This window comes from Camellia sinensis, chromosome 1 (assembly GCF_055761805.1).
Source record: "Camellia sinensis isolate YWXY chromosome 1, ASM5576180v1, whole genome shotgun sequence".
In the NCBI taxonomy this organism is placed as follows: Eukaryota; Viridiplantae; Streptophyta; class Magnoliopsida; order Ericales; family Theaceae; genus Camellia; species Camellia sinensis.
The window spans coordinates 74,532,790-74,546,981 of NC_138961.1; the positions used below are offsets into that span (position 1 = coordinate 74,532,790).

Sequence of the window (14,192 nt, forward strand, 5' to 3'; positions counted from 1 at the left end):
GACCGGACTAAGTAGAAAGTCAATTTGTAGAAGAAATTGCGAAAGCTTAGCTCGGTTCGTTTGAGTGACTGTTCAATTTGGTGGTGCAGAAGGCTTAACGCAAGGCCTCTAGTTCAGTTAGAAGTTGGTTTGCAGGGTTATGTCTACTTTCTCAGTTCAGTCATAAATAAGGACTAGTTTAAGGCCCCTAGCCCGGTTGACAATGGGTTAACGTCTTGGTTACTACTTTCAGTTCGGTTGGGTTTAAGCCTAAAATTGCCCAAATAGATATATAGCCCGGTTGTAACACGATTCTGGATTTAGCCTCATGTTTTCTGAATCCAGATGGTGTGCTCTTAAGCTCAAGCCTAAGGTTTGGGGTTTGTTTCATTTTGCTCAGAACTATGGTGCATGTCTAGTATATGTAGATATATATGTGAAGATTGAATATCAAAAATGAAGAAATAGTTAAAAAGAACAAGCATAAAGAGGTATTAGTAAACTTACGAATGCAAAGTCGTGAAGAAACAATGGCCAACGAAGATGAAGGAGTAAGTATGGAGCTTCGAATGCACAGGTTCTCAGAGGACGAAGGAAGGAAGATCAACAGTGGTAGTGTTTTGGTTCGAAATATGGGGTCTTTTGTATAAAGCACATAAAAATGGGCGGGACTGTTCAAAATACGCAAAGTACGAAGACGGCTGTGACAGTTGTGCTTGACCAATGAGAGTCAGCCACGTGTCTAATAGAATATAAAACGGTTCAGACGTACAGAGCAATTGAAAAGATGTTTATGGATCAAACTCATCGGTAGTTCGGTGGAAAGTGAGCTCTGTTGGCTTGAATATTTTTAGCTCGGCTAAAGAAAAGTAATCCCAATCATGCGTTGCAGATGGTATTAAGGGGCAATTGAGAGGGTAAAAAACGTAAATCTGGGCCGAGCTAGGACCGGGTGAAGATGAGCCGAGTTGTGGGCTAAGTGGAGTTGGCTTCGCCGTTGGGCCTAGTTAGCTCGGTCTTAAATAACTCAGATAGCCCAGTTGGAGTATGCCGAACCGAGGTACTGGAAGCTAAAGGGACGAATCGAGGTACGAGAAGCAAAATGGAGGAACTGAGGTACAGGAAGCTAAAGGGAGGAACCGAGGTACAGGAAGCTGAAGGGAAGATCCGAGCTAGGTGAAGCTCGGTAGAATCTACCGCTTAAGCATGGCAATATTAGCTTGGTCGTTTTGTTATACTACCGAGGTAAAACCATTTCACTTGGTTAAAGCAGTGATAAGGGTGTTAAGGGATAAGTATTATGTTTTACAAATGTGATTCCTTGGAGGACTCTACATTGAGGAGTAAGAGTCCTACTAGGATTGTGCCACGTGGAATCTATAAAAGCTCATAACAGAACCTATATACAGGTATCACAACTTTGATTCTCGAATACACAGAGTTTTTGTCTACTTGTCTATTTTGCTGACTTAGACATCGAAGAGGTATCCGGCAGTGCACACACCCACCGGCTAGCTCACGTTTGTGTTTTCAGGGAGTAAAGCGACGTCGTTTGGAGGAAGCGCAAACTTGATCAACAGAATTATACGAGAAGATTATTTTGTACTCGTACAATATATATATCTATATATATATATATATGAGATTATTATTATGGTTTGTATGTTAGTTGTTATGAACTTTACTAATATGGTTATTAAATTTATCTATGATTGGTATTGTATCAATATGGTTATTTTGGATGCTTGTTATAAAGTGTATGTTCCCATTGTCATAAATAATAAAAAATAAATATAAATATTTTAGGTATAAACAAACATGTTTTTTAGTTTATATTTTTAAAAAAATTTAAACATTTTGTCCAAATCAAACACGTTTATAGTTTACGTTTTTCTAAAAATGAACAAAAACCAATTTATAAAATTTTTGTAAATATAAACAAAAAACGTAAATATTATCAAATGCTAGCTTCATATTTGTTGTTAATTTGTTTAGTAACATGTCACGTATGACCCAAATTCCTCACGGGTCCATATAAATAAATTTAGGAGCTATATTTTTGAATTGTCTAACATATTACTCTTTGGTCATATTTACTTGCACTATAAGAATTAACACTTTTGCCGACCAAAAAATTGGTCTCTAAAAGCCCATTTTTGGTCGGCAAAACTTATCCGCGACCAATTTTTTTGGTCGCTACTTTGGTCGCCAATTGAGTGTCGGCAAAAGTAATTCGCGACCAAAATTTTGGTTGGTCGGCAAAAGTTGGATTTGCCGACTAAATTTTTGGTCGCTAAATATTTAATTACCGCGACTAATTCATTTTGTCGCTAAAACACTTTGGTCGCGAAAAGAGATATTTTCCCGACCAAATATCTTAGTCGCCAATTGACACATTTCGCGACCAAAAAGTTTGGTCACCAATTATCACATTCAATGACCAAAAAGTTTGGTCGCCAATTGTGACATTCCACGACCAAAAAATTTGGTCGCCATTTGTTACTTTTCGCGACCAAAACTTTTGGTCGGCAAAAGTGAGATTCCACGACCAAGAGCTATTTTGATCGGCAATTGATGTATTTTTGCGACCAAAACTCTTGGTCGGCAATTGTCATTTTTTGCAAAAAAAAAAAATTATTTTTTTGTCCCGACTAATAAATTGGTCGCCAAAAGCAGGAAAACAATACACCTGTAATTCCTAATAATTCATTCAATCCATAATAAATCTATAATTTTAAAGCATCATCCATGATGTGAATGACACAATGATTCGTCACATCCCTGTAATCTTTGAAATATTTGATAGAAAACAATGCACAATTATCTATTAATAACATTTCTATTCACATTCATCACAGATCAGCTGCATGCCTGCATCACCATCTTCTTTGCCATCTTTAAAACACAAACTAGAAGTACTTAAGTGCTAAATATTGATACAATATAAAATAAACTTTCTATATATACATATGAGAAGGTACCATAGAAACATTGCAAATTCCAAATTCAAGATGTTATGCAAACACCTTGACTAAAATACAAATAGCCCAAAAAATTATTAGGCTGTGAATAAGCTAGATATGTTTCTAAGCAACCGCAACTTCCTCCTGATAAGAGTCCGTTTGTGCTTTACTACAAGATTCCAGAGTATCCCATGCTGATTCGATGACAACCTGCCCATTGACATAGTGCTGGCGGCAGACAGGCATATAGACATCAGAACCACCAATCAGCTCAGTCTTTGTCTCATTAGTCTTCCTTAAGGTAAAAAAAACCCGCTTGCCACAGAGCTCGCACCGAGCTGTTAGTTTGGTTATGGAATCAGCAAGGGGTATTATGTCAAGCACTGAGCCAAAGGTCCTTCTGCAATAAACATTTTGATTTCACATTAAAAAAAAATATATATATTAACATGGCAAAAAAAAACAAAAATTAATGCAGCATCAAAATTGAGTAGCAGGCAATGAACTCTGCAATAGATGTAAGGTTACCTCAAGTAATCCCCATCCAGGCCAGCAACCATAACAATTTTCCCATCACAATCAGCAGCCTTGCAGCAGAAATCATAAAGGTCATCAAAGAATTGAGCTTCATCAATGCCAATCACATCCACCTGTCAGCACATACCACAAATTAGAAGATGAAAAAATCACTGCAAATACCGAACTTAGAACATAATTCATTCAATCCATAATAAACCTATAATTTTAAAGCATCATTCAAATCAACTGAATCATTAACATCAAAGTTCTAATGGCAACAAATCGACCAGACACTCTAAACCCTTCTGTTACTAGTGGATCCGTGGTTGGTGCTATTTGATTATATAGTCCATCAAATTTATCATCATGACAGTTTGAGATTTGCAATAGTTTTGTTGTGCTAAAAAAAAAAAATTTAGCTGGTGTATTTTAAAAGATAATTACCTGGTGTATTTTAAAAGATATCTCAGTTAAAACCACCATATCTGAAGCTAAGAAAGCAACTAATATCATAAATTTAAGTCTTAGGATTGGGGGATTAGCCTCGATACATCTCTGCCAAGACTGAAAGTTTGAATCTTAATCTAACCAACTTAATCACATGCAACTGGAATCAGATAGAGGAACTGAAAGATCAAGCTATTTTAATCATCATCTGATGGAGATGCAAGAATTTTGGTGGAATAACTGTGCCACATCCTTTACTTAGCTTTTACACAAGCATCTGTGTGCAGTTTTTCAAACAGGTAATTTAGCAATTTTTATTTTTAAAAGATTAAACTATCCCAATTATACTCAACAAAGATACAGGTTTGCATTTAACATATTTCTGATAGAACACAATCAAATGCATCATCCAAACATCTAAGCGACCAGTGAACAACTCGATCTTACCTATGTATTATGCATGTTGTTGCACTTGTCGGTGTATTTGCATAATCCAGTCCACATAGCCATTCATACCACCAACTTGGTCCTCAACTAGGTTTGTAAGGAGAAAGAAACCTTCTCTTGGTTGTTCACTGTGTCTTACAAGGTGACACAGCTGATAATATGCAGGATCTTCCTCCCTTAATTTCTTCAGTATCCTCATCAGCTTTCTTGGCAATTCAGTATCACACTCACACAGATTAACCTGATTTTCAAGATTTAACCCAAAAAAAAAAGAGGAAGAATGAATACAGCATCAGGGGAGGTCAGTTACAGCATATAAGAAAAGCAGCAGGAAAAAAAAAAGGCCTTCTAAGTATCGCTAGATGTACTTCACAAATTTAGAAGAGTCCATGTAGCATACAAAGCAACTACAGTCTATGTGGCATAAAATAACCTGAAGAAGAAGGGAATAAAACAAAGGAGAAAAAGGGAACACAATTCGAACCACTATAGTTGTATCCTAATTCATTACACCAAAGCCACATATACAGGCAAACCAAACTAATCCTATAAAGAAACAAAATCCTAAACAAATTCAACTTCATATATAAATTAAACTCCTAAATCAACTAATTTTCTTAATCTTCAATCATCTCTTTTATAATTCCTTTACGTTCCCCATCACCTAGTACATGACAAGGACACCCTATTTTTTCTTTTTTTCTTCATGTTAAAAGCACAAATATGTTGCATGTTTGACAACCAATCTTAACTCAAGTCATAAAGCTTTTAATTTTGGCGTCACCACATCAGAGGCTCTGATAAATGCAAGAAAATGAGATCCAGAATAATATCCTTTTAAATAAATCACAACTAATGAAGACATGCAGATTATAATATAAAAAATGTGCATGAAGTATATAATATTTTGAAATATTAGATATATGATGTAGATTTTGGGAATGAAAAAAAAATACCGTCGAAAAAAAATACAAAACAAAGAAGTGATGGCGCCAGTATCAGCTTGCCGATACATCTCTCCTAGATCTGCAACCACTGGTGCTGCTGCAGTATGCACTCTAATACGCCTCTCTCCAGAAGATGAAGTGTATCTGTTGATGGTTAAGGAAAGTCATTTGTAATCTAGCCCACCCATAAAAGATGCCATACAATTCAACATGGTCAGGCAAATGCACATTCTGAACAAAACAGAACTCATGGAACTCCTTCCACAATCTCGAAAGCAGAGTAACTAAGAAAAGTTACATAATAAGAGATGATATCCAACTGAAAATCAAGTAGACATAAAATTATATATGGACATAACAGTGGTCCAAGATAGGAATTCACTTCACGCTCAGTTAAAATGTTTGGCCTGAAGCATCCTGGAGCACGTCAGAGAGGTCTCTCTAAAAGACATTTGTCATGATTGTCAAAATAACCCAAACGGCAGAAAAAAGATGTCCTGTACAGATATCAAGGTTAAAAAGGACCTTATGCATTGGGTGGTCATGACCATCCTACATGAGCAAATGGCTTAGCAATAAGAAAAATTATAACCAAGTATTTCTTTAGCTTTGTGAAGGCATGAAAAATTGAAAATGAAACCAAGAAGTTTCTATAATAAGCAAATTTCCAAAAGGCATCTGCCACACGCCAAGAGAAGCATGCTTGAATTTCTTATGCATCAGCTAAAGGATACAACAAAGCAACTTGGAAATATACAGTCTGAGTGGTCAATAATGTTTCTTCAAGACCTATTTGCATTGCGTAAGCTTTATCACAGTCTACAGCTAGAAGCGTTAATAAATCAGTGGACCTAAGCATAAAATTCCCATGATAAGATGTGAACCTCACACCTAACAATAACAACAAAATAGAATTTAGCTTCCAATATCCAAATAGTATTCAAGAAAACATAATTAGAAAGTTGAAATGAGAGAGAGAGAGAGAGAGAGAGAAAGAGAGAGAGAGAGAGAGAGAGAGAGAGAGAGAGAGAATAAGAACACCATGACATCAAACATGAAAAAGATGAACCCATTTGAGGTAGATAACACCTGCCTTAACCCCTTATTTTACCACAGATTGAAAGCAAAATTTTTGACATAATTAAATTTCAGATTCCTACCCAAAAAATGCCCCACTAAACAAGCCTCCCACCTTTCTACACTTTCCCTCCTAGGGAGGTCAACCACAATGGTAGAATCAGAAGAAGAAGGGGGGAAATACCTAAGTTTGACAGATGACCTCTGATTCGTGGAAGAATTCTTCAAGAACTACAAATCAAAAGAATTAAATTGTAAATAACCTGAAAATTTGATACATGATTAGAGGTTAATCTGAACTGGTGTATAGTACAATCATACTCTGTTCAGGGGTTTCATATTTCTTAATCACACCTTTTGGGTCGAACAGATGCATGTTGCTTGTGCTGATAGTTGTGGTGAGTTTAAATTTCTTTAGCAAGCCCTCTTGCTTTGCCATGATCAAGTTCTCCTCAGACATAATAATTTCAAAGTGTACGGTGGTGTCATCGTTGTGCTCTCTGTAATCCTGCAACCATTAAAATCTATCGTGAGACTCCGAACACCTCACATACTACAACTTAATAATATACTAAGAAATCAGTTCAAGAAATCAAACTTAATTATACCTTGATAAATGGGTCCTTGATTTTATCATTTCCTGTCATAATTGATTCAAGAAATTCTTTATAATCTTGAGTCCATTGTCGTATAGGCAGCTTATGTGTATCAAAACATAAATCACTAACGAATTAGCATTTTCTGGTATATCAAAAACATTTCATAACCAGACAGACATCCCTACTCTTTCCAAATCCTTTTGTTGCTCATCAAACTTGATATATATGAAGAAATCAGAATGATAATAGGACACATTCTCATGTGTAACACATCACTTCTAAGCAGAGAAAAGAATGAATTACTACCATCATTTTCCTCCTTAAATAACAAAGGCCGAATTCGAGTGACTGCATATTTGTTGAAGGATTATGAAAAGCAATGGCAGGAAACTAACTAGACACTGTTACCTTATGCTCATACTTGAAGAAGGTAAAAAAATTTGAATGGGAACAAACCCAGAAAGATAAACAAAACCTAAAGGCTCCTTTTGGTACCTCTTTAAAATTGATTAGCTCAAAAGTTCCCACATTGGTGGCAGCTTCTGCTTCATCATTTCTTTTCCAATACAGTGTTTTCTGTTTAACAAGGATAGATGTTTGTATCAGACAATCCTAGAATAGACATTTAGATTTTTTAAACTGAAATAATGAAATTTGAGTGTTGAACCAAGAGAATAAAGTTCATATTCTTGTCCCACTTTACTTGAGACCAAATTTCAGAATCCAATATATAATATGGCAATATTTTGGGGACACTCTACATTTCTTTTGAAGAATAATCCAATCCGATATACTGTCACTCCAAAGAGCAACTAAACTAGCAGGCAGAAAAATACTCTACATATACTTTAATGGTCCAAACAGCAAAAGGCTATGCTATAGTTTGTACCCTATTGCAAATAATATTTGGGACAGATGTAAACCAAAAGCACCAGCCAGTAGATTATGCAGCTGAAGTGCATAAACAGCATAATATCTACACCCAGTCATAGTTCAAAAGAAAAAGAAAGATGAGAAAATTTACTCATACTTAAGCATTTATATCTGTGATCTAGCAAATTGTACCATGGTAATCTTAAGTATGGTAACATTTCAAAAAAGAAAATACCAAGAGAAAAAATTTAATGCGAAAATAATTTCCTAATGTAAATCACAATTAATGTATACAAACATATACAAAGTGAATGAAACAAAAGGTTACCTCCAAAGGATCTTTGGTCACAGGAATTTGTTCAGTAACCTTTTCTACATAATGGATGCCACGTTGCTAGGGTAATCGTGAGGAGTCAGGTTATGGGTCCTCCTCTCATTAGTGCCAAAAATATCACTATGACTTTCCCAGAAAATCTAGTCACACGAGAGAATTTCTCCAATACTTGAATTGAAAGATCTCGAGCAGGATCCTGAACCTTTTGCCTCCGTCTCCTATTGTTTTGTATATGATTGGCACTTCCATCAAAGGCACCTCCATCAGTCCTCTCTAAATTATCAATTGAGGGGCACTCATCAACTGAGACTGATGAGGATAGCCAGTTAGCAACAACAGCCCTAGGCAACTTCAAAGAGGACAGAGTTCTCTGTCCAAGAAAATAAAACAAAAACAAAAGGGAAAGAAGAAGAAGAAGAAAAAAACACATATTTCAAATAGAAATGGGGCAGACATGAAATATCAGGGTAAATGTATTTATTGTGAAGTGTTGCAGCAGTTAAATAAAAAAGATTAGATAATTGTTGGTGTAAACTTCACCTGGCCTCCTATTTCCATCAACCAAAAATCAATGTAGAATACATGCCAAAAAGAAAAGAAATACTCTATTTTTTGTAACTTTTAACAGAAGCAAGAAATGTTGGAAGGAACATAAAAGCTCTGACCATGTGACAGGAATGACCATATGGTAATTACAAATCTGATTTAGTGTTTGGTTAGTCAAACCATTTATAAACATGCTACAGCAAGCCAAAATTTTATAACAGAAAGTAAGGCCAGTCTCTTACAGAAAATCAAATGTAAGAACTAAAATTTAAGGCGTGCTCCCATTAGAGACAGGGATGGTTCTAGAAAGGTTATTGCCAGTCAGATCCAACCAATAAAGATTAAAGAGATTTCCCATTGAAAGTGGAATTGGTCCACTGAATCTGTTGAAAGACAGATAGAAGATTTCTATATTAGCACCATATCAGAACATTTTAGCATGGAGATTGAACTGAGACGATCATAAGAATTCTACAAGAATGTACTACATTATTATTTTGTAATCAAGCATGCTTCCAACGAAGTTGACATAATATTAAAAAGAGACCTACATGCATGGTATCAAATATTCTGAAAAGAATAAAAGTTGACTTCCATACTTGCATTTTTTGAAATCAAAGTAACTACCATTCAACAGAAAGTATTAATTACAAGTCATATTTTTTATAACTAGACAAAAAAATTAATGTTAGTATTAAAAAAAAAAAAGCTATTGATTATAAACCCAAATTGCACTCCCAAACTTCAACAAAATGCACGTGTAAGAATCTTAACAGATATGAGGCAACAATAGAATATTTATATTTGAATGAGAAAGTTTCAAGAAGCATCCTAATGCATTGCAAACTTCAAACACATACATGCATATGCACAAGATGAAACTATTTGTTAAACAGCCAAGAAATACAAATTCTTAGTGGGTTTTTTTGTAAGACATAATTGAGTGGAAAATAACTACCAAAAGTTGAAACCAAAAAAAAAAAAAAGAAGTCAAAATAAACCTTTTTCAAACATTTTGACAACCCAACAACATGCATTTTCTGATTTATTCATGTAATTTCATCAATCTATTACGCTTCAAAATCTAGGCAAGAAAATTTATTAGCATTAATGACAGGGAGATGCAAATGTTGATACCTTTGCCAGTCTAGAAAAGTTGATAGGCAACACTTCAGGAGAGGCTTCCTGACCATTATGAGGTGTTAGAACAACTTTACCATCCTCCTCAAGTGAAATAGTTTTCTCAATGGTGTTGACAACCTGCAACTCATGACCCACTATATCTAGCATAACCTGAAAAACAAAAAATATCCTCAAACTCAAATCTTATTTTGCATACTGCTGTTCCATTTGCTTCTTTTGAAAATAAATGAAACTACACAAACTTTATTCGAAACAATTATCATTTAGAACAATCCAACTAAAAACTGAAGCCAAGAACCATCAGTTAAGTTGTGTTGCCCAATGCCTAAAGGCCAAAAACAGCATTGTACAACATATTCCAATTCAATTTTCTTTTCAGCAATCAACAAGATTAGTTTCCTCTCTTCTTTTTTCCCCCTCGGTTTTCTCTGCAACCAAATGGGAATCTACACAAAACTAACCATCATAAAAATTGACAAAAAAATATGATGCAAGTGAAATCAGTAAGCAAACAAAAATACAAAAAACAAAATAGAAGCAAAACACAAAGCCACCAGCAAGATGAATCTGAACGCTCATTAAAGCTCCGTTTATTTGGGCAAAAAACTGTTTCCAAAACTATTTTCTGATGTTTGGTATAATAAATACGAAAGTCAACAAAAAAATATTCATGGTCAATAAAAAACAAACATGAAAATATTTTTCTATTTTAAAATGCGATAAAAGTTTCTCCGCACTACCACCGCCGCCGCCACACCAACATCACTACGGTCACCGCCAACCATCACCGCAGCCGCCACCTTCATCCCACCACCACCAACAAACATAGGAAAAAGTTTTTCGTACAAAACATTTTCCATGCAAACAAACTGAGCATAAATGATTGTAGATCAAGAATGTAACAAACTTCAATTAATAAAAACCCCATATATATAAACACATACAGCACAAAGCTTATTAGTGGTCTTCACAGCAGCCCTCAAGTTTTCCAAAGTCTCTTGGTGATACTCAGGATCCCCCAACGAAAAGTCGAATCGAGCCACTGCAAACCACACATTCACAAATCATTACTCAAATCCCCCAAACTTCAAAGTAAAATCAAAACCCTGTTCCACACAAGATCAAAGATATGCAACAATTGTAACACATAAATACAAATATTTACAGAGAAAATTTATAATACCAAACATTCCAGCTTTAAGGCAACCAGAGATGACCTCAACAGATCGAGACCTGGGGCCCAAAGTCCCAACGATCTTTGTCATTGCGGGGAAGAAATTCTGTGAAATCAATAAACATCGTACAAGTTCCAAATCAAAGTCACAATCATATATATATATATATACATACACAAAGATGTATAGATCGACATTGAAATTGAGAAGAAGAAAAAAATTGAACTTACGGCTCTAGATGGCTCGAGAATGGAGGCCATCCTGATAGGCTCTTCGAGAAGCAAGTGATTGGCATGCATGTTTGCAGATTGAAACTGTGAAACAACAAAGAAAAATCAAATTATCCCATTTCAATTAGCCATCATCCACATCACTTAAAAAACACAGAACTGAACTCAAACTTACTGAGATTCGAACCGAACAGGGGATTGAACCACGACCCAGATCGCGAAAAACCCTCTTCAAAATCAAAATCATACCGCAAAATCATGACAAACTTCTTCAAAATCATCAATCAGGGCTCAAATCCCTCTCTCCGTACGGATGATCACCGCATTATATATATATATATACAGAGACAGAGAGAGACCGAGGCCAAAGGCTAGAGAGGGAGAGAGCGAGAAACAGAGAGAGAGAGATAGACAGACCGAGAGGATGCGGCGACAGCGGTGGCGCTAGCAGTGGCGTGCGACGTTGGTCTGAGATGAGGTGAGATTGGGTGAGGATCTTCTAGAAATGAGGAGTCCATTAGACAGAGGGCGATGGCGATTTCCGGCGGTGGCAATGTGCGACGGACGTGAGCAATGGTGGTGAGGGACTTCGATGAGCTACATAGAGTGGGCACCGATTGAGAGAGAGAACACAGAGAGAGTGAGAGGGCAGGCCAACATAGACACAGAGAGCGGGCTGGATACAGAAGAGATTAGGGCTTTGTTTTCTTTTTGTTTTTTTTGTTTTTTTTGTTTTTCTATTTTCCTGGGTACAAAACGACGTCGTTTTAAAAATGGCGACCAAATTTTTTTGTCGCCAAAAAAATTCAATTCCCGTCTGGACAGACTTTCAAATTTTCCTCCCAAACTTTTGGCGACCAAAAGACCAGATTAGTCGCAAAAAAGGTACCTTCGCCGACAAACTTCTTTAGTTGCCAAATCTTAATCAACGGCAACTAAAATACTTGTTGCTAAAAATACTCATTTCGCGACTAATTTATTTTTGGTCAGCAAAATGTGACATTCCGCGACCAAATTTGTAGTTGGTCGCCAAAAGCATACCAATTTCTGCAACTAACTCAAGTTTGGTCGCCAAAATGTGACCTTTTGCGACCAACTCATATTTGGTCGCCAAAAATATTGATCATTCGCGACTAATTAATATTTGGTCGCCAAATGTCATTTTTTTGTGACCAAAATTTTTTTGGTCGGCAAAAGTGGTCGGCAAATGTGTGAATTCTTGTAGTGTTGGTTGAATTGGATTACATTGAGATTAGTATTTGTAAGACTGTTAGTTCTTGAATTATCAACCATTATAAATTATGTATCATATTTCATGTTTGAATTGATGTATGATTATAAAGAGAGATTGACAAAATTTTATAAATTTACAATTTAACTAATTACTTTGAATCTCTCTTTTATCCTATTTTGTATCTGACATCTTCTCTTAAGATTCAAAAGTCCCTCGTGCATTCGAATTGATTGTAACACTCCGTTTCTTTGGATAAAAAATATTTTTAATGAAAAATATTTTTTTATGTTTAGTAATGGTGGTAGTAGAACGAAAGTATAGGGGTAGATGTAGGTGGTGGCATAGTGGTAGGGCGGTGGTGGCGGTGATAGTGGGGATGGTAGCAATAGTGGCAATGGTCGTAGCCGTGGTGATGGTGATGTAATGATAGTGTGATAATATTAGTAAGATTTTAATATGAAAAACATTTTTTGTCTTTTAAAAGTAGAAAATATTTTCCACCCATATATATTTATCTTTTGTTAACTATAAAAAAATATTTTACATTGATTTTTATTTTTTATTATACCAAATATGAGAAAATATGAAAATAAATAAACGGAGCGTCCGGATTCCATATTTCTTAGATAAACAACATATTATATATTTTATTAACTTATTAATTTAATTTTAATGTTTACATCTTTCCCACGTGTTCTCACAAGTCAACAACGGTGCACACTTAGGACCACAAGAGTGTCGCAGCCCATAAAAACTACGGACCACTCAACCCCCCTCACTGGACCACTCCTACCTCCTGCAAATCCCGTGGCTGCCATTGACGTTGACCCCATCTTCGCCCCCACATTAAAAGCCCAATGTGGGTAGGGCATGGTATGTGGTGCAAATCCAGCTGCTATTAACGTGGACCCCATGTGCGCCCCCAGATAAAAAAGCCCAAATTGGGTAGGGTGCGGTATGTGGTCGAGTGTTTGGGGTGGGTAGGGTGCGGTATGTGGTCGAGTGTTTTGGGGGGGGGGGGGGGGGATGATTATAATTTATAACTTATTAATTTATAATTTATAATTGTGAATATAAGTTGATTTTTAACTTATAAATTAAGTTTTTTCTCCTCACTCAAAAAATAAGTTAATTTTTGACTTATAAAAAGTTATAGACTGTATTATTAAGCTGAACCAAACACATCAAAATAACTTAAATTAAGTTAAAAACTGAAATAAGTTGGAAATAAACCTTACTAAACAGAGCCGATGTTTGGTAAAGTGATTTTTTTAACCGTTAACTATTTAAAAGTTTTATTGATAAATATTATGGTAGTTTAGGTTATTTTTAAAAAATTTTAAACTAAAACATTCTATTTAGTTTATGTTTGGGAAGTGAGTTTTGTGATTTTTTTGTTTAAAATAGTCACAAAAAATAAAATAAGTTTTTTAACTCAATAAAATAAAACATCACATCTAACCTATGATAATTATATTTTTTCTCCCATAAAAAAATCAAAAAAGCCAAAAGCTCTTCCCAAATCAGGCTTTCTAGTCACAGGCTAAAATAGTCAAAAAAGCTAAAAAGTCAAAAAATCAACCCACTTCCCAAACGAAGCCTTAACTGATTAAAAAAAAAAAAAAAACAAAGTATGAAATTAAACATTTTTGTCCTTTTACTTATTAGTTTGATTTAGC

The 14,192-nt window shown here is 35.4% G+C and overlaps 1 protein-coding gene across 8 annotated transcripts; it reads right to left on the reverse strand.

Moving 5' to 3' along the window:
• Positions 1–3,326: 3,326 nt before the first annotated feature.
• LOC114271913 (pyruvate kinase 2, cytosolic-like) lies at positions 3,327–11,985 on the reverse strand. Of its 8 annotated transcripts, none has more exons than XM_082879867.1 (14): positions 11,697–11,982; positions 11,455–11,508; positions 11,280–11,363; positions 11,058–11,154; positions 10,819–10,916; positions 9,869–10,024; positions 8,180–9,114; positions 6,988–7,554; positions 6,734–6,887; positions 6,564–6,610; positions 5,312–6,193; positions 4,356–4,596; positions 3,471–3,592; positions 3,327–3,342 (listed from the first exon to the last, which is right to left on the reverse strand). In XM_082879867.1, the coding sequence occupies exons 3-7, from the start codon at positions 11,346–11,348 to the stop codon at positions 9,073–9,075; spliced, it is 462 nt and encodes a 153-aa protein (XP_082735993.1). In that variant the 5' UTR covers positions 11,349–11,363; positions 11,455–11,508; positions 11,697–11,982; the 3' UTR covers positions 3,327–3,342; positions 3,471–3,592; positions 4,356–4,596; positions 5,312–6,193; positions 6,564–6,610; positions 6,734–6,887; positions 6,988–7,554; positions 8,180–9,072. The 8 variants fall into 8 exon arrangements, with proteins under 8 accessions (XP_082735993.1, XP_082735975.1, XP_082735967.1 ...); XM_082879849.1 differs by having other exon boundaries at positions 5,312–5,446; positions 6,037–6,193; positions 11,455–11,980; XM_082879841.1 differs by having other exon boundaries at positions 5,312–5,446; positions 5,828–6,193; positions 11,455–11,980.
• Between the last annotated feature and the right edge of the window lie 2,207 nt (positions 11,986–14,192).